The sequence below is a fragment of the Ambystoma mexicanum genome, chromosome 3q, assembly GCF_040938575.1.
Source record: "Ambystoma mexicanum isolate Mex_15411 chromosome 3q, UKY_AmexF1_1, whole genome shotgun sequence".
Taxonomy (NCBI): domain Eukaryota; kingdom Metazoa; phylum Chordata; class Amphibia; order Caudata; family Ambystomatidae; genus Ambystoma; species Ambystoma mexicanum.
This window is the reverse complement of record NC_090926.1, coordinates 255,918,174-255,938,336: the sequence shown is the minus strand read 5'-3', so window position 1 is coordinate 255,938,336 and position 20,163 is coordinate 255,918,174. Positions and strand designations below refer to the sequence as shown.

The 20,163-nt window shown below is 45.0% G+C and overlaps 1 protein-coding gene across 1 annotated transcript in view; it reads right to left on the bottom strand.

Moving 5' to 3' along the window:
- The window catches only part of GLS2 (glutaminase 2), a 579,026-nt gene that overhangs the window by 298,398 nt on the left and 260,465 nt on the right, over positions 1-20,163 (bottom strand). The window contains exon 5 of the mRNA XM_069653689.1: positions 8,954-9,033. Within this exon, the coding sequence (XP_069509790.1) occupies positions 8,954-9,033 (80 nt within the window). The remainder of the gene's footprint in view (positions 1-8,953; positions 9,034-20,163) is intronic.

The window sequence follows — 20,163 nt, the reverse complement described above, 5'->3', positions numbered from 1 at the left end:
AACAATTCAACCTCCTTCAGCATCATCGTGACCCATAGTTCTTAGGGATCATGTGAGCACAGTAGAGTCACAGCCCGTGCAAACGTGCTGCCCTTTTGTTTTTGCAGGGCATGTTTTCTTACTTTCCCTGTTCTGGCTTTAAAGAGGTCACAGGTCGTTTCAGGGAACTAATTTCAAAAGCATTCATATGTACACATTGCAGAGTCATGTTTCATACTTCTAGTGTTTTTTTACAGAACTTTATATGTTGAGTTTTGCAAAGGAAGGTTTGTAGGTAAAAGGTGCAGATGCCCATGGTGGTAAGCTCTAGTAACAAATAAAGCAGATTTTGCAGAGCCTGTAAAATACAATTAATGGTTTACCTTACAGCTATGACGTTACTGACATATGCCTGCAGTACGTTCCATATGATTTGTCCCAGCTCAGATCGGATCGGAGCATAGGGTCAGCCTGGGCGCCTGTCTCCTGTGCCCAGGTAAGTAGGTATGATGTAAATTTAGGCCAAATGTCCTTGGGCCCAGAAGCATTTGATAACAGTTCTCACTAGGTGCCCTCCAGACCATAGGCGAGATCTGTGAGCCACTGTTTGTGTGAGGGTAGAGGTCTTCATAGCCAGTCGACTACTGAGGCAACATAAACCACTATTCCTCACCTTCAGTTGAAACATGAAAGACCCCGCTACTGAACAGAAGGAAGTCATTGGGATTCGCAACCTGTAATATCCTTGATTGATTGATTATAACACACATATTTCCCCAATGAGGGAAAACCGGACAGTGAAACTGTATCCGGGCGCAGGTATTTGTCCTCCAAAGACGAGGACCGAGCACAGAGAAACATCTATCACCTCTGTGTACAAAGTGCGTTGTCGGTACTGCTAGCATATTTTGATCAGAGGAGTGTAGAAATCCTGCTGGATGATAAGAGGTGAGGTTGGTGACAAGATAAGTGAGAGCCAGGCCATGAAGGCATATAAAAACGAGTCAGAGGGTATACAAGAGTGTCCTCTGCTGCACCGGTAGCCAGTGAAGTGTTGCGTGCTAAAAGGAAACCGGTGTGGAGTTTGGCAGATGAAAGAGAAGTCTGATGGCTGCATTTTGGGCAATATGCAAGCAATGGATTTAATTTGTTGGAATCCGTGAAAGAATGACATTGCCGTAATCGAGTTTGGAGTTTATTAATGATCCGATAACTGCTGGTCGATCCTTGAGTGTCTTCCGATGCTGGGACCAGAATGATCCAACTGTGGGGCAGTGCCACGCTAAGTGAAGAAAATCAGCATTCGCCATATTACACCTGCATAAGCTGCTTGACTGGTCAGGAAATACATTATGGGGCTCACTGCAAGTATGGCGGTGCAGGAAAGAAATGCTGGTAATGGAATTACTGCCACTTTTCCCACACCGCCATACTACAAGTATGGCCCTGGAGTGGGGGTTACACCTCCACAGTCATGCTGGAGGTAAATCCTCCCACTTTCCACCAAAAACTGGTGGAATTACTGCAATGGTAATTCCGCCAAAAATGCCCCATAGCGTCCAACGGACTCTCCAAAAACGGGGATCTACTCTGCCACTGCCACTTGTAATCCAGCTGTAATCCTGCCGGACCAAGTGACAGTAATGGTAATTACACTGGGCGGTATTCCAGCGGATTAACTGCCGGATAACCGCCCAACTCATAATGAGGCCCAATGTAATTTACAGTGAGGGCGTAGGATGCTTGGTAACATGCATCGGATTTATGCTTATAGTTCAAGGGTATTTCTATGGCGTGTCTGCAGGCTACTTGCCAACATTCCTAAGTAATCTATATTGCTAGTGAATTATTGCTGCATTACATCTTCTCATAGTTATCATGTCTTGCAGACATAAGCCTTTCTTCCAAGGGTTTAGAGAAGGCCTCACAATATTTCACCCTTGATGCCATAGAGACCCCATGCAGCCTTGTGCCTGAAACTTGAATTGGCTGAGGTGTCAGTAGCAATTCAAAAGAAATATGATGCTACATTAAATTCCTGTTAATATATTTTTTTCTTATTGTTTTGGTTCAAATATTGAACCTTTCAAAAGTGGGATACAAAATCTTTAGGTGCCATGCTTAATTACATTATTTACATTTTTCATACTTATTTCATCATTATGTTTTCACACATTTATACAACTTCACTTAAATCAGTAAAAATCCATACTTCATCAAAGCTAAATAATATCTAAATAAGAAGGAAACAATGAGATACATTTCCATCTCTACAGCGCATGTGCCTGAAATGCCCTTCTGTTGTATATACACTGATTTACATCATTACATTTCCTAGTAAAAAACATTATATGCATACCAAAAAAATTCTGAGATTAGCTCTCTATTTTGAATATTTCATCGAGAAAGTGTATAATAGCAGTAATTCGGATGGATAGATTAGGATTTGTAAAAAGCCATTGCCAAGCTTGTGTTTCATTCATTGAGATTAACGAAACGGTGAGTCTGCCAAAATGATTTTTGCACTTATCTACAAGACTTGTACACATTATTAGGCAATGCTGCAATGTCTCTTTATGAGACTTGTCATTACACCAACGACAATAATTCTGATTTTATGGAATTTGTCGCCTTCTCGCTAAAATATCTTGTGTCAGCCATAAATTCAGTCTGAAGCGTAGATACTGTTGACGTATATATGGCGCTGGACATTTTTGTAGATAATCTGCTAGAATTCCCATTTCTTTATGTCCAAAAAGATTGATATCAAAGCCTTTCAAAATGTTGCAGTTGTCTAATGTCATGATCCAATCATTTTGAAAGAGTTTGGTTTTGGCTCGATTAGGATTATGTATTAGCGTTTCTAAGGTAATGTTGGCATCCGCCAACTTGTTCAAAACGTGTCGGGTCCATTTACCTGGAAAGGTATCTTTTGCCAAGAGCCAATACCAGGCTAAAATTCCCAAGACGTTTATTGATGAGACGTTCAACAGGCATTTTCTTAACAAGGTGCACCTTTTCCACTGTACATGTGAGTACAGCGATACCAAACCTAGTTCACGTCGAATTACATTGCTATTTGCTATTTGGTAATTGTAAAACCTTTTTCCAGAATTTAGACTCAATTACATCCCAGTACTTTCGACTTTTTGGTAAACCCGCTTCAGCGCCATATGATAGCACAGGGATTGCTTTTTGTTTGAAAAACACCACAATATGTTTATAAGAGTATTTAGCAAACTTATAAGTTAGAATTTTAGCTTGAGCTATTAAGGTTTGTTATTTGCGTCGAATGGACAAATCTTGTTCGGGGTCTTTCAAAGTCTTTGTTACCAGTACTCCCAAATACTTATATGCCAAGACTCTTTCGAGTGTTTCACTTCCTAACTGCCACTGAAAACGATTGATATTGACATTTGTATTATTTTTACAGACCAAGATTTGCATCTTAGCTGTATTTATGGTAAGATTGTTCTTGCAGACATATTGCTCTAAGGTGTTCAGCATATTCTGTAATCCAACAGGTGTTTGTGACAAAAGGATTAGATCATCAACATATAAGAGATAACTAATGGGTTGATTGCCTAACTTTGGAGCATCGCTCATGATTTGCAGGAAGGTATGTTTTATATCAAGGATAAACATGTTGAATAGGGTCGATGCCAAAATGCATCCTTGCTTTAGGCCTCTGAGTGCGAACGTAGTATGAAAGGGTTCCGTCCAGGGCTAGCCTGCCTTGCATGGAGGTGTTAGTGTGTAGTAGCATGATCAGAGCTAGAAAGGAGGCCGGACAATTGTAGCCTCTTAATTTCGTATAGAGTAAGACCTTATCAATCGAATCAAATGCAACCTTAAAATCCACAAATGCAATATATAACGATTGCTTTTGTGTTGCATATTTAGGAATAGGCACAATTCCGAACATCACAATCCTCAATGCGATCAAATCTGACACAAAACTGGCCTGAAAGGGGTCCAACAACTGGTTATTCAATGCCAAGCGATTGAATTCTTTCAGGATGATTCGGGAAAAGATTTTACCGGGCGCATCTAGTAATGCAATTGGTCTATAACTTTTCGGCATTTGCCGATCACCGTTTTTGTATATCGGGACTGTGAGTGAGTGTCTCCATGTCTCTGGAATGGTTTGAGAGTAATTGACTAGTGTAAAGATATTAAACACAATCTTAGCCCAGATGGTCGGATGTTGTTTAAACACGTAGTTTGAAAGACCATCTGGGCCGCATGCTCTAGACCGACTAATAGATTTTATGCATAATGATATATCTAGAACATCAAAGGCCAGGTGAAATTGAGTCAGAAGAGATAACGAGTCAAGGCTCACACAGTTTGGAGGGGGCGCATAGAGGGCAGAGAAATGTTTAACCCAATTGCCTTCAGTGACACCATTGGCCTGGATTGCACCTTGGTTACCCTGAGTCGTGTGATTCAGGATTGCCCAAGTTGTCACTATTTTCTTAGATTGTAATGTGCTTAACATGTTAGCGCCATCTTTTTGGTTAAGAAAGGCGCGTTGTGCTAGTAGCCAATTCTTATATTATGTCTTTATGTGAGCCAAAGACCCATACCCGATTTCGCTAGGTAATTTTCGAGCCTCCCGTTTATCCGCTCTAAATTTAGATTTCCTGACCTTCAGGTCTTCATCATAACTATGGAGAGGGCGTTTTTGACTGATTAGTTTACCCAGGTTGCCTTTTAACATTTGTGGCATTTGTTTGTAAAATGTATTGACTGGTTGAGATCATAGAGTCCCTTGCATTATATTCCTAAGTAAAAAGTTGTTATAAAGCTACAAATTTGGCTCCGAGCATCAGAGTCTATTTTCACCTCCATTGATATTTACGACAGTTAAATAAGCAGTCTTGTGGTCTCTCCCCTGAATATGTCTTGCCAACCATTTCGCCGTTAACTGATCATGGTCACTTTCATTTACTTTCAACACTCAGAAGTCTTCTACAACAGGAAAAAGGGTAGCACTCACGAAGATATAATCAATTGTGGCAGCGCTGCTGCCGCAGAGCCATGTGGGATGGGCTGGCATATCCGACTCACACGATTCATTAAGCATTATCAGACTGAATGTTTTGATCAAATGTTTCCATGATTTTATTCTACTTGAAGCTTTTATATTTGTTTTCCTTATGCACTTCAGATTTAGATCACCTGCTATTATTATGTGGTGAACCGAAGCATCTTGTGATGTCAATATCATTTGTTCAGTAAGATCTTCCATGAATCGTGTGGCTGATATGCCTGCTGGGTTCCAATACAAATTTATTATTGCATAAACACAGTTATAAACCATGATTTTTACCATTTGCATGAACTGGTTTGGCATCGCCCATGTCTCAGCACAAGTTCCAGCTTTAACTTTGCTTGCAATCAATAAGCCTGAAGTGGGACGCCCGTGAAGTGCTTTTCTACCAGCATTTCAAAATATAACATAACCATCCTACAGACGGGCTCTAATAGCCATGTCTCTTGTAACAATGTGATGTCATATTCCTCAAGGTTTTTTGAATTGCCTTTCAAGTGTTTGAAACCTCTAGTATTCCAACTCATTATTGAAAGAATTACATTTTGGCTCCCTAGTTCTAGTTATTTTTGTGTACCCCCTTCTCTGCATGAACATGTAATTTGGGACGCCTGTTTATTATGTGTGTAAGAGGTTCTTGGATTGGTGACCTCTCCTCTAGTAGACAGTGTTCCTATGCTCTGAGCCTCTTCCGCTAGTATCACAAAGCCCAGGTTAAATAGATATTCTTTTGCTAGCCATATCATATTCTATATGACTCTGGAGTGCATCCATAGTCTCACAGATGACAGGCTATTATCCTTTATGAACTCTACTAAAGCTATGTCCATTGACATGATGTCTTCCAGCTGCGGAATATCATAGAAGATTGCCAACACTGAGCGTCTATTCAGATCATATTGAGTGATGGGGTGAGGACGACAGGTCAGGGTTAAAGAGTAATGGGCCGGACGTTTAGCTGTTAAATTGTGGACTTTTCCGTTGGAGCCACCACTACTTTCCGTTTTGGTCGTGTCTGCTTCCCTTCCATCACTTGAGCCCATCATGTTGGCAAGAGCTGTCTGTAACAGCTGTAAAACTTGAGCAGGAAGTAAGGATGAGTCTGAGTTATGTTTGGGTGCTTGTCAGACAGGCACTTCATTGACTTGAGCTATCAACAAACTCTGCGGAATCACCGATTTGATGACTGAAACAGGGGCTGTTCTACAATCTGATCCTTGTGAGTTTGTGTGGTTTGGGTCAGTAACGGCTTCCTCCGCATGGACCCACAAGGACGCTTTATGGGAAGCAGTATGGGGCTGCACAAAAGAGTTGACCACCCCTTTCCCCCGTTGGTTATGCTAGGTTGGGGTGGGCTTACTCTGTGCTCAGCCATATAGGCCTCCACTGCTTTGTGAATCGCCTTGCGCTGATATGTATCTACCTCCATAACTTGAGAGATTTTTGTTTCGGAAATTTGTCATTCGATTGTTGCAGGGTCACCGCTTTGACCAGATTATCTAATGGGGCATATGGCATGGTCAATAAGTCATTTGTTTTCGTGCCAAAACCTGCTTTCTCTAATTCTTGACAATGATATTTTTTTGTTATCGCCTTAGATGTTATAATGGAATTCTTCTTTGGCTTTGGCATTGTGAGAGCCTAGAAGAACTGTTTTGTTTTCGATGTAGTAAATTTGGTCAAAGATTTCTGATTCTTCGACAATTTGGTATGGGCAGCTGTTTCATTTGAAGCTATTTTGGCATTATCAAAGATGGTATAGGCAACTTTCTTATTTTTAGGCAGTTTCAGAGGAGGGTGCTGAGTGTCCGCTACCACTATTGTTACCGCATGCTGGATGTCTTCTACTAGAAAAATTGCCACATTGGATGAATGTGGTGTGGTACTCACATCTTGAATAAGGCCGTTGATCATTGGGATGGCACTTGGAAAAGGCATTTTCGAAGGTCCATCACTAGTTTGAGTACCCTGAGAGATGCTCTTCCAAATGAGCTTCCTTGCAAGCCAACTTTTTCAATTTGGAGTGCCTTCTACCCGTTGGTGTAGAAGTTGTTATATTTAGAACTCGTTTTAGTCCACTCACAGATTGCGAGCGAACTCTCCCGGCATTACCAGGTGGCATTGGTTCTAGGGGCATGCCTGTTTTTGGGGAGGGGACATTGAATTGCATCGTAGTTCGTGAATACGCCTTCTCTTGATACATGCAACTCTTTGAGTTACAGATAATCTAAGCAGCAGCACGCCGTGAGTGAAACTCCAAAAAACCCTCCTCTGCACCTGTGAATCCGCGGGGGACCTGCTGATGTGTCTCCCTGCCTCGCCGAACTCGGCGAAAAGGCAAAGAGGCACTCAGCAGGTACTCTGTTTGGTGCGCGCGGGTGCCTGTATTTGGATGCTCACGCCAAAAAAGGGGTGTGGCCTAGCTCGGCAATGCAAAAATTGCGATTTCTTTCTTTCTGGAAGGCAAAAACAATAGATATATCTATTTTACTGTTACTGAGTGAACTATAGTAGCAACGCTGAATGTTCAGTTCAGGAAATACTGTGTGAGGCGGCTTCAGAGCACAGATTCCAAGCACATAGCAAGAGCGCAGAGGCAGTCTGTCAGGCAAAGAGGCACTCAGCAGGTACTCCGCTTGGTGCGCGCGTGCTGGTGCGCGCGGTGCCTGTATTTGGGTCCTCAAGCCAAAAAAGGGGCATGGCCTAGTTCGGCAATGCAAACATTGCGATTTCTTTCTTTTGTGTGAAGCGGCTTCAGAGCACATAATCCAAGAACGTAGCAGGAGCGCAGTGGCAGTCCGTCAGGCAAAGAGGCACTCAGCAGGTACTTCCTACTAAAATAAAAACTGGAAACAATGGGCCTCATTCCGAGTAGGGCGGTAAGGGTTAATGGTCACCGGTAACGAGACCGGTGCCGTTAAACCCTTATCGCCCTACTACAAGTTCCCTTTGCGGGTACTTCTTTAATGCCTGCTTTTAGCAGGCGTTAAGGACAGGACCCACAAAGGGACTCCGGGGTCCATAACGGTACCGTAATTTACAGTACCGTTATTGCCGCCTTCCCCCTTCTCATTGAGCTCTATGGGGGCTCAAATGGGAATGGGGAATGGCCCTCGTGAATGGGGAATTACCGGTCCATCCGACCTCGGAATGGACCGGTAATTACTCCATACACCAGGCCGGGGTTTGGACGAGTTCGGAGGCAGCCATACCGCAAATAGCGGCGTGGTTACCTCCGAACTCGGAATGAGGCCCAATGACTCTACAGGGTGTGAAGCTTCTTTTTTGAGTGTCAGATGCATCACTTTTTTTTAAACAAAAAAAAAGTAATCAATCATCAGTGCCGTCTGAGGCAAAAGCAACAAATGAGACAACATATGTTTGATGACTTTGAAAAAGGCTGCAAATGGAGTAAATGGGAATGCCATTTTGTGGAATGCACTTGGTGTTGTTTGCATTATCCTGAACAGCAACCACAGGAGTAGTGATACATTTAAAGATCTCAAGGAAAACCACTGCATCAAGCGCTGCTGCAGGGCCGGCCTCGGGTAAAGGGTGGGCGGGAGGGTCAACCGCCCGGTCCCCCATAAGCCCCCGGCCACGGCAGCTCACGGGAGTCTTTCAAGGGCCTAAGCTGGCATTGTGGGAGAAACCAAGGCAGGCGCCCTATTGAAATTAAATGCAACCACTCTTTTGCTGGTGCTGCGCTATTCAGCGCGGGAGCGGGCCGCAATTAATAATAATATAGTTCAAATAAATGGCCACCTATGACTCCTGAACATGTGTCCGTTCAGGGATAGACTCGGTGGTAACGTGGCTTGAATTTCAATTAAACACGTGCCTGGCATGCATTTCAGGGTATTCATTATTACTGCGACAGCCCATCCCATCTACACCATCAGGACCCCGCGCTCTTACCGTTGTCCATCCACCGTGCAGAGCGAGACACCCCAGAGGGAAGGGTTAAACTTGGCCAGCTGAGGAATATAGTTGGAGACCTAAAATGAAAAGAAGAAAGATGAGGTCGAAACATTTTGGACGTCAATGAGAAATTGTGTTAAGGTGGAAAAACCTGAGCGGGGAGAGTTTGGGACGAGATGCAAGAAGCAAGGCAGGGAGGCTGAAAGGAAAGAGCGAGAGAGCAAAAGAGAGAGAAACAGAGGGGAAGCCGAGGAGATGGGTTACGGTGTGGGGGAGCATAAACCAGGAAAAAAAGGAGAGCAAAAGCAATACAGAGGGAGAATGATAGAGCGAGGAAAGCAGCAGGGGATAGGAAAGAGAAAGAGGACAAGAGAGCGGAAGTTGTTGGGATGTAACAAGTGCCTGGAGTTGAATAATCACGCTTGTGACGTAGGTGAGTACAGATGGTAGGTGCCTCGCAGGGACAGGTTGTCAACAGGGCAAAGGCCTTCCCCCACCACCCAAACTACCACTCTCTTTGCCAAGACCACAGCAGAAGATATGAAAAAGAAAGAAAACAGACGTCAACGATACCAAAATAATGGGCAGAACCAGGATAAAACCAGAGAGAATGGACAAAGAAAGAGACAATTATTGAGGGGAAAAGAGGCACGTCTACAGAGCAACAGCGAGAGGATTAGAAAAAGAGAAACAGAGAGAAAATATGTATGTCTTACACGATTGTGTAGCACTTTAGGTACCCGAACAGCGGAGAGAACAAGAAAGGGCAAAGGTGCATAAATAAAAAAAAAAAAAGCTTTTTCATTAACTGCCCAAAGACCCAACTCAGAAGGAATGGGCAGGCAGAAGAAGGAAGCAAGTTCCAGAATGCCTGGAAGTGAAAGGCAGGCCTCAACAACCACCGCCTACCAAGATTGCTGCCTTTGCTCTGAGTGCAGCACTTTTAATGCACTGTGTGGCGAATGTCCATTTAATGAGGTCACCGTGCAGGGTCTGAGGCCTACTATCCCCTGAAGGGCTTTCGCCTGCATTGATCATTCTGTACATTGTGGCTGCCTCGTCAATACTGCTGTGGCGCTCCTCACTGTGCTTTGCCCCTGTGACCAGCACAGGATGAATGCCTTCTGAACAGTTCAAAGGACTGGTCTGATCACAGTGCTGCCATCAGGCCAGCCTGTGCATCTTCACCAGATTCTGGACTCCCTAAAAGCAGACAGAGCCCAGCTGGAGCTCTCTCACCTCGCATTCCTCATCCCCAGGGACACTCTTCTTATAGTTTAAGAGACACTTCTGAATCATAGCGTTCCTCTGAGAGACTGATTGGGTTGTGGCAGGACCAATCCCAAGCAGCGAAGCATACCAGGTGACTGAATCCGCTCAAACCCTATACGCTCTAAGAAGGTGCTTGCTTGTTGAGAAGTCTCTCATTTACAGCAAATGTAAATCCACATCCCAGCGAGACCCCAGCCTCTTTTAGGGAGGAAAGAAAAAGCGGGGCTGGGAGAGACCAGGGCTGGTGCGGCTCGTCCATAATGGGCGAGGAGGCATTGATCCAGTGGCCCCCTCACCCATTATGGAAGAGTCGAGGAGTAAGCACAGTGAAACACTGAGCGGTCCCTCAGCTGCTTTTTCCAGCTGAGGGAGTGCTCCTGGGCTGGCTAATCTGTCAAAGGGAAACATTGTTTCACTTTGACAGAGCAGTTCTCCATCCGCCCATGCTCAATGGGCCATGCAAGGCTCGGGTGCTTTGCTTTGACAGCCTTGCATAGCTCATTGGAAATTCTGGCTTGGGAACTGCATGTGTGTATGTGCGAGGGGAAGCTACTGCACCTCCTCGCACATACAGTCAGGGCCGGCTGGAGTGGGGCATTTCAGCACCAACACTCAGGCCCCTGCACGCATGTGCAGGAACCAGGAAGCTTTTGCTTCACGAATCCTGTTCATGATGCAGGAGCTAGCGCGCTGGGGAGGAAACCTCAGGACCGGGGCAGAAGGTACGTTTATGTTAATTTATTTTGTATATATTTAGGTGTATGGATGCGTGTATGCTTATGTTAAGAGCGAGTGTTAGATGATGAGTAAGAATGATAGAGTGTTTGCTGTGTGAATGCTGTGTGTGTGTCAGTGGAGTTGATTTTGGCGAGTGGGGTGGGGGGTTGTACAATAAAAGACATTTTAAAAATGCCTTTGTTGCACAATCCCCCTACCCACCTGTCAAAATTGGCTCTTCTTCTGAGGCACTGTGGAGCCCAGGGGACAGGGGTGGTATTTTCTTAATGGACATCTATCATAGATGCCCAGTACAAAATAGCATCCTTTCCCTCTGGGCCCCCCAGTGCCTTGTATACACACAGAGTCACTTTGATTGTTTGCGTGTGTTAGGCGGTGTGAGGCCGAGGGGACAAGGATGATATGTTTTTACTGGACATCTATTATAGATGTCCAGTAAAAAATACCATGCCTGCCCCCTAGCTGCTCCCTCCCACCCCCCGGCACCAATTGCAAACTGTTTGGCTTTTTACCCAATGTTTTTTAAAAGTATGCTCTAAAACACAACATTTTAACCCATTATTTTAAAATAATTCCCTGGGGGAGAACCCCCCAGAAACCCATTTGATTGGCTCAGGCTCTCTCGCTATCCTCGGTTGCTGTGACATATCTGATGCCCCTCCACTTAAAAAATTCACCAGCTCCCACTGATCCTGGGACTGTGCTGGGAGCGGGGTGGGGTGAGCCCTGGGACTGTGGCAGGAACAGGATTGGGGAACCATCGCATAGTGGTGAGAGAAGGATGGTGAGAAGCCAGGGAAATTGGTGGGAGCGTGGTGGGGGGAGCCCAGGGTCTGTGGTGGGGTGTGGAGTGCCCAGGGCCTGGGACAGGAGTGGGACGAGGGAGCCGAGAGACTGTGATGGGAGCAGGTGGGGGAGACAAGGCACTTTACTGCGAATTGGGTGCGTTGACGGTATGCAATAGTTCATAGCCATTTGGACTTATTGTCCATATGACATTTTTTCGTGGGCCCGGCCTGCCCAGATTTTGCTCAGTTTGAAGACTACTGCACTAGAGGATGCAGGGCCTGTAACCTTAATGTATGCCTCCCAATCTTCCTCCTACCAACCTACGTCACCAGCAGCTGTAGGGCTCTCCATCTCTCTCTGTACACACAAAAGAGTCCCCTCACCCCTCACACCTTGTTTTGGCAGACTGGCATACACTGTAACAGGAAGATTCCCCAATAAGAAAGTTCTCATGCAGGGCAAATATGGGTGGGAAAATGTTGGACCCATCTTGCACCTCCCGATGGGTAACTGACCCCTCCCTAGGCCTATCGACCTAGGAGACCTGTTGGGAAGTATTCCAATTCTGCTCACCTCTCCCAATTCCAGTTTGATCAATGGAGCATGGCTCTCTGAATATGTCCCATAGGCACTTATCTCTGCATAACCTCTTCAAATATCACAATTTGCTTACATTTTAACAACAAAAAAAACCTTGGGTACTATGGCAAACAGTCTGCGACTAAAGGAATGAATATCCATTTACAATTGTGGGACACTTTTTCATTGGTGCCTGAGACAGTTTTATGTTCCAGTCGACCATATGACCCGCCCCTGTCTATTTCCTTCAAACAAAAAAAATAAAAATAATAAAATGTTCCTTTTTTTTAACACGTTGCATGCTGGGCTCTCGCAGACCTCCCCCCCTGTGATGCGGCTGTGCCCCACTAGGGGGGCGCGCGCCACACTTTGAAGACCTCTGCCATAGACAATGCTTAATTCCTTTGTAAGCAAGAAAGTATTAGAAATTCGCCAGAGAACCTTTGAGTGAGGGATGGGTCTGGGATCTTGTGGTTTTATCCAGCAGGGAAAGGGGTATATATGCCAAAAGATCTGCACCATCTAAATACGAGGCTAATTGAAATGCAGTAAATAACTTGTCACCTTAAGCAGGATGACCGTGTCTGTTTTGGTGTTAGCATCCCTCATCCCCCCCCCACAAGCATGTTTTCTATGTCGTGTGTGTCACCTTGTGTTGCTCCTTCTGAGCTTCATATTGGTTAACTGAGCTTCAGCACTTGGGCAGTGTCTATGGATAGTTTTATCTGACTTTGACTTTGCACCTTGATGTATTTATATAAATATTTATATGTGCTGATCTATGACACCCTTATAGTCGCCATATTGGTTCCTCTGGCTGCTATATTTGATATTGTTCCAAAAAACCTGTTTTTAAAAAGAAATTTAAAGGAATTGTTTATCTGGAGGCAAACAACTTTTTTCTGCTCAAATTCAGCCAAATACCAACTCAATGCCAATGTTTGGTACATCCCTACTTCATATTACATGTTCCTTGTCTGCGAGCATGGTCTGCTTTAACATGCCTAAAAATGTTATATCATTGTGCTTTGTGTGCAAATTTAGTGTGGTGGGCTTGTTTTCCACTGGTTGGTGAATGCAGAGAAAGACCCTATCTGGCGCCAAAAGTTGGTGCAACTCCCACTGGTGGCATTTGGATGCTAGCATCATTACATTTAGAATGCTCTAGTGCCACGCCTGCTCTTTGTCCTACGTTACCTTCCTTTTTGGACCCAGATTTTGTACTTTGGATCTCTTCCTCACCAGTCAGTGACTTCAAAAGGGGATTCAGAAGGCAGGAGACCAGCAATTATTTGATGCAGTTTTCCTAGGAATGTCTTGGTACACTCACTATATGGGCAATGTATCAATGTGACGGTCAGTAGTGCCAGTCGGTAAAGTTATTACATTTTTCGATAATGGCTGATTAGGTTCCCATTCTCCATTTCTCATTGGGAAGGAACTCAACTATTTTCTGCATTTTGTCCAAATTTCATTCAGCATTACCAATGTTACCAGTACGATGCAGCACTTCTCCAGATGTCCCCAACGTTCTGCCTATATCTCATTTTATGCTCTTAAGGTACTGCAATGTTTTTCTTTACTTAAGAGGGAAGGCAGTGCTTTATCCCAAATTGCATAAGATAAATATTACTTACCTGTAATCCTCTTTCTGATGCTTGTATCTGCTTGTTTGACTTTGTAAACCAAATCACAAACAGTTTCCACTTGTTAAAGTAGCAGTGCCTACAGTTGTGTTTACAAGCCTCTTTTAAAAACTGCTTCATCTGTCAGGCAAATTAAGGTGGTCGAACTGCATGGCTTCAGGAGCCAAGCAGCTAAATTGGTTGTCTGGGGTTTAGGATGAACCCCTGATTCTGTAACAATATGTTGTAGGGACATGTCAGTTTCATTGGAGGGCAGATGGACATTTTGAGGAGGTGTGGAAACCACATTTGACAAGCCCACATGGGAGCTATTAGGCTCATTGTGACTCACCCGGTGCATCCTGCGGATTATCCTGTTCCACAGTGGGGTTTGATCTCTGTCCACCATGAATTAAATGACCAATTGAACCCAGCAGTGAGCGTGAGCGTGAGCACAAGGTAAAGATAAAAAGATTGACATAACATCTGTCAGTGAATGCCTTGGAAGGAACCCAAAGTTTCCCAGAGTTGTTTCTAAATCTTGATTATCCCTATCAGAGTGTCCAAACCAAGAACAGACATCATGTCAATAATGCCTTGAAAAAGCATCTTCCCTTCTTATTCCATCCCCATATCTATGTCTTCCTACCAGTGAAGGTGAATATACATATTTTACCTACCTTTCATTGAGGGGTCAATCAGCACAGGGAAAGCAGGTGCCGACCGAGCTCCAGCAGCCCTTGCTGTTGAGTCCAGCCCTAAGTTCTTCAATGGATCCATGGGCAGTTTTCATGGCAAGGGCCATTATCCTTTATGATACCGAGCCTCCAGTCAGCACTGCCTCTAGACCCAACCCTGAGTCTGGATCAGGGAAGGAAGACGGTCACAAGTGGAGGGTTCATGAAGGACTTGCCTCAGTGGTGGACTGTCCACACTGAAGGTGTCAGAAGACAGAACCAGGTGCTTTTAAGGCACTGCTTTATGAGGAAATTACTTATAGAGCTTTGTATCTGCATGGATGAGATTTATACGTGCTGTAGACATTCTCATAAAAGCTTCAAACGATGCTCACCAATGGCCCTGGGTTACATTCTCCTACTGTGCCTGGGATACTCAACACCACCTGACATCCACGCATCACACTGACACATTATACTCTACTATTTATCCCCTCTTGAAGCCTACTCTTACAGTTCTACCTCTTTGCCACCTGTATTGAATCCTCGTTGCACAATCAAGAAAGACTGCCCTCGGAATCGCACCCTTCCTGGTCTCAATCCAACACTGGCAAATAGCAAATAACCCAATGCTCATTAACACCAGATCATAAAATAAGAGCGAGTTTCTATGCATGAACCCATTATTGTCTCACTGTGCCCCGAGGATTCAGCAGAATCATGCACAGTGGCATAATGGGGGAGGGGTAGTCATAATGAATAGAACTCTATCCTCGCTACTATCATTTTCTTTTGCTTAACCTCCTCAAATTGCTACTGCTCATTAGATTTCTAACTCAGATAGAGGCCTTTGGGTCGTTATGGTTTCTCCACACTAGACCGTATGCTAGATAAGATCTTTGGGATGTTGTACTTAGTTACAGGTGGCCAGGTTTTTGACTTTATGCTGGCTTTGCACTTTGGTTGTTCACAACCTCTTGTACAAAGAATGCCAACCCTGGCGCCAGTGGCAAACCAATCTGAACACTGTGTAACCAACCTAGCACCCGTTCTCTCCTAATGATAGTAACAAAGCCTGCCTCTACAGGTTCAAAGCTACACTGACCTAAGTGTCAATGGCATTATCCCAATAACCTGGGTTTCCCAATGATGTCAACATTGCAGCAAAAGGATTGTTATCTTGGTGTCCATCCCAAATTGCATAAGCAAACCTTTAGGCCTTTAGGACACACAACTCGAGCAGAAAGGGCAATCAGTTGTTGTCCCCAAGCCAGACTGGATGTTTGTCGCGGCTTTAGCACCTATCAAACTCTCATAGGCAGGGGTGTTGCTAGGTCTGGAAAAGACCCGGGGCTATGCTAATGTCGGAACTGTCGGGACTGGGGGCTAGCTAGCCTTTTGGTTGTAGCTCCTGAGATTCTATCCGGGGCTACAACCAAAAGATCAGGGGTTATAGCTCCTTAGCCACCCCCTAGCAACGCCTCTGCTCATAGGGGCTTCCCTTCTGCTCCCATCACTGCTAAGAAATAGTGCTTGGCCATATCTGAACTAACAGCAGAACAAGCAACATGGCTGCCTTACCCTCTCTATCCTTCTCTGTGAAAGCTATTAAGCCTATTTCATTTCCTGTCTTTCAAATTCAAAACAACGTTAGGACGGACGACATCAAGCTATCATCACTGTGTGACCAAAGAGACTCTTCGCAGTGCTGGAATCCTTCCTCAGATGGGTAGCCTGATGGCCTTTGATCTTCTCACAGCCAATTCATATCTCTCGCTAGCCTCGAGCTAGTGCACTGAAACTGAATCACCCCATGATCACTGTCCCACCACTTGTCAAATCCTTACCATTCTCGATTGGAATGGAGCCCCTCTCACTCATTAATTAATCTTTATGGTGTTGCATGTTTCCTCACATTAAAAAAGAGAATTTCTGAGAGGGAGGGGCAGGGTTCCATTTTGTTACATCGGCAGTTATTTTTTAAATTAGTTTTTTGCCGAATCTCTTATTCTCGAAAAAACTCATTTCACTTCCTATTACCCCATCCCCTCCACCCTCTCCTTATATCCCCTTATCCACCCTGCCCCCTATATTTTTCAATGAGTTTTTTCGATGAATCCTTTATGGCAAAATTCGATTCGAAAAATGTACTGGCGATGTTAGAACGTCGTACCGGAAGGAAGGTCACACCATTCAGGCTCCCATTGCTCTCTTGAGGGGCTGTAAGCCATGTTCAAATGAATTCCATGAAAGGACACAGAGGCAGAGTCATCAACGTGCAGGAAAAGAGTTGTCCTATAACCTTTTGTACATCCCACCCCAACAACTATGGGATTAACATGGCAGCCTCTCCCTCGCCTGAGAGTCACCATAACACCTAACGGGAGTGGCGTGAGGGTTCGCGACCAGAAGAGAAGAGCCTACATCAAATGCCATGGAGGCACGGCAGCGGGACACAGAAGTGAAACAAAGGCTTCACGATGTCTGCGTGAGAAAATACCCATGAAGGCCTGCTGAGTTCGTTGGGGGTGTGAGTCGTACCAGAGGGTAGTACTGGATTGACATGCAGGGCTTGAGGTTTTCCGCTGAATAAAGGCCGCTGCTTGATTTGTTGGTAGATAAGTCCAAGAGGCAGAACAAATGCCCTTTTTTAGCCTCAATCTCAGTCCACAATGCTCTGGAGAGAGTTGTCTCAAGTTCAATGGAGGACAGTGACGTAGCTCACGGCTTGCAGGAAACAATGTCCACGCTGTAAGTTCCATGTTGAGCAGACTGTGTCAGCAGGGTAGGCCAGAATGGAGTCCACGGAATCCAGTTTGTGTGGGGCAGAAAGTGAGATTCAAACTGTGAGTACCTGTGAGACCATACTGACACTTGGAGGGTGAATGATCATGAGATGGAGGTCAGGACCTCGAAGGTCTGTGCGCGAAAGGTGGCAGGAGCTCGAGTTTCACTGGACTTGTAAGGGGAAGAATTATGGTCACAGTAGAAATGTGTGCAGCACATGGTGGATACTCTGAGCTTCGAAAAACAAAGCAGACCGATGTGGCGAGATGCAGTTTTTCCTTGAAGGTTTTGTGGAGAAAGAGAGCAAAGGTTCTTTTCACATTCAAAGGGCAATACTGTGCCGAAGTCCTTTTGAAATAAAAAAAGGAATAACTTGAGACACATTTATGGAATAAACCACGTAGCTTTATAAGTGGGGGTCATTCGTAGCTTGCCCGCAGGCACTCCATAAAATTAAAGACCTTAAGATTGCGCCACTGAAAGTCCACATAAAAGGTTTCATGACTTGTCTCTCATGCATAATTTGCAATTTGTGTAATATTTAGCGTATCTAATAAATTCTATATTGGGACCACTATCAAGGACAGTATACATGAACCATTATAAGTGCAAACATGGAGTCTGAAGTAGCCCCCAGCCTCACATGACACACTGCAGCAGTAGGTTAGGAATGGGGGGAGGGGTCCTCATCGAGGTCTGATGAGGTTTCCTTTGAAGTGATGCGTTATCGTTTTCATGAAGCACAGAAGATCACCGGTCCTAGAGGGTGAAGACCCGGCCGAGAGGCAGCATCAGGAGCTCTTGTGCCCATTCACCGGTTCCCCAGGAGTGATCTCTCGTGTGCGCTCCCTCCCCCGGAGTCGCCCTTCTAGGCCCCGTTCTTTATATGCCTGACCCTAGCCCTTGTATGCGCCTTGGAGGTCAGGCAGTTTAGGGATTGGCCACTTGCTTTACGTGATCGCATGAGAAAGGGAATCTCCTGGGACACTGCCTCCCTGCAGGCCTCATGATCACTGGCCCTGGCCCTGGAGGGTGAAGACTTGACTGAGACGCCATGTCAATCACTGCTGGGTCCATCCACTGCCCCACCAGCCCCCAAGTCAGGTTTCCCCTTGTGCGCCGCCCCCGGACCCATCCTCCTAGCTTTCATTCTTTATCAGCGGATCCTAGCCCTTTCGACGGGTGTTGGAGGATGAGGCAGATTAAGGATTGGCCACTTTCTGCACATGCTTATAATACCACTCGACCAGGTGTCTGATCTCAGGGTGACGCAGCTACAGGCATCACTGATGAGGGCATGATCTGTTTGGCCTGGTTAGAGTCTTGAACCCGCCACTCTGCCCTTATTATCCTCCATTACTCAGTCCATGGTTGACCCTCACCAACACAAGTTCCCTCATGCAATCCCCACTATGAACTGCCCCCCTGGCCCCTCAACACCCCATATTATTTAATGCATCTTGGTCTCCTGTGGTTCAGTGATCCTCACTGTGTAGCTAAATCCATGTGTCTTTGTCATCTGCAGCCCTTCGATTCTTGTTGTTGCCATTAGATTGCATTTTGTTTCCCCGAGGTCCTGTGCTTCACATTGTGTATCTACAGCATTCCATTTGGTTACCTGTGGGTCTGTGAGCCTCAATGTGTGCCAGTTCACTTTTATTGATGTTGTCTGCAGCCCTGTGAACCTCTTTGTATACCATTATATTGCATTTTGGTTGCCTGTGGCAGATCCTCATTGTATGGCTAAATCATTGCATTTTGCTTGTTTGCGGGTCATTTATCCTGAATGTTTGCCACCATAGTGTATTTTGGTCACTGGTGACTCTGTGATCCTCACTGTGTTTTTAAATCCTTGCCTTTCGGTTGTCTACGACCCAGCGATCCTCATTATTTGTAATTAAATTGCATTATGATTGCTTGCGACCCTGCAATCCTCATTGTGTAGGTAAACATGACATCTTGGTCACCTGTTGCCCTGTAAGCATGATCTCAATCTTAAGGACCCACTGATCATTTCTGGCCTTACTGAACATAAATACCCTACTACTGGTCACTACCAGCCTATTCACCATACCTCTTGGGCTACCACCTCTCATAGATCCATCCTAATAACCCTCCAACTTTCCACTCTCACTGTTCTTTCTACATCATGCCTACATCATGCCAGTACCTCCCTTACTATTTTCCTTCCAGTCATACTCTCTCTCCATCACTCTTATAGCCTTCAGCGCTTTACCCATACTCTTTCTCACCATTTTCTCTACTTGCCTCCCTGACACTGCCTATCCCCATTCTCCACTTTCCTTACAAATCCTTCCCTGGCCATTCCTCTTCCTCACACATTACCCATGGATGTCCATTTTACATCATCTAACCAGCCTCCTATCTATTGGCCTTCACCTTCAGCTACTGACCTCACCTGGGCCTAAGGAATGCCTAGTCTATCTGCAATAAAACTTCTTTCCTCTTTAAATACTTCGCCTCCCATCCCCCCAGATTCTCTGCAACGGCCATCACAAAGACTTGGATCTGCTCACATGGCACAGCCCCCTTAGCCACCCTCTATACTGAATGTGTTACCTTTTCTCATTGCCCTCATACTACGAACAGTGGTAAGTTCATCAGCTTCCTAATGAGTAAAGATACTCCTTATTCTCCTCTTCCCAATTTGACTTTATCCATTCCACCTTCGAGCATATCTATGGCCAACTCTTTACCCCATCCCCTTCATCCTTCTTCT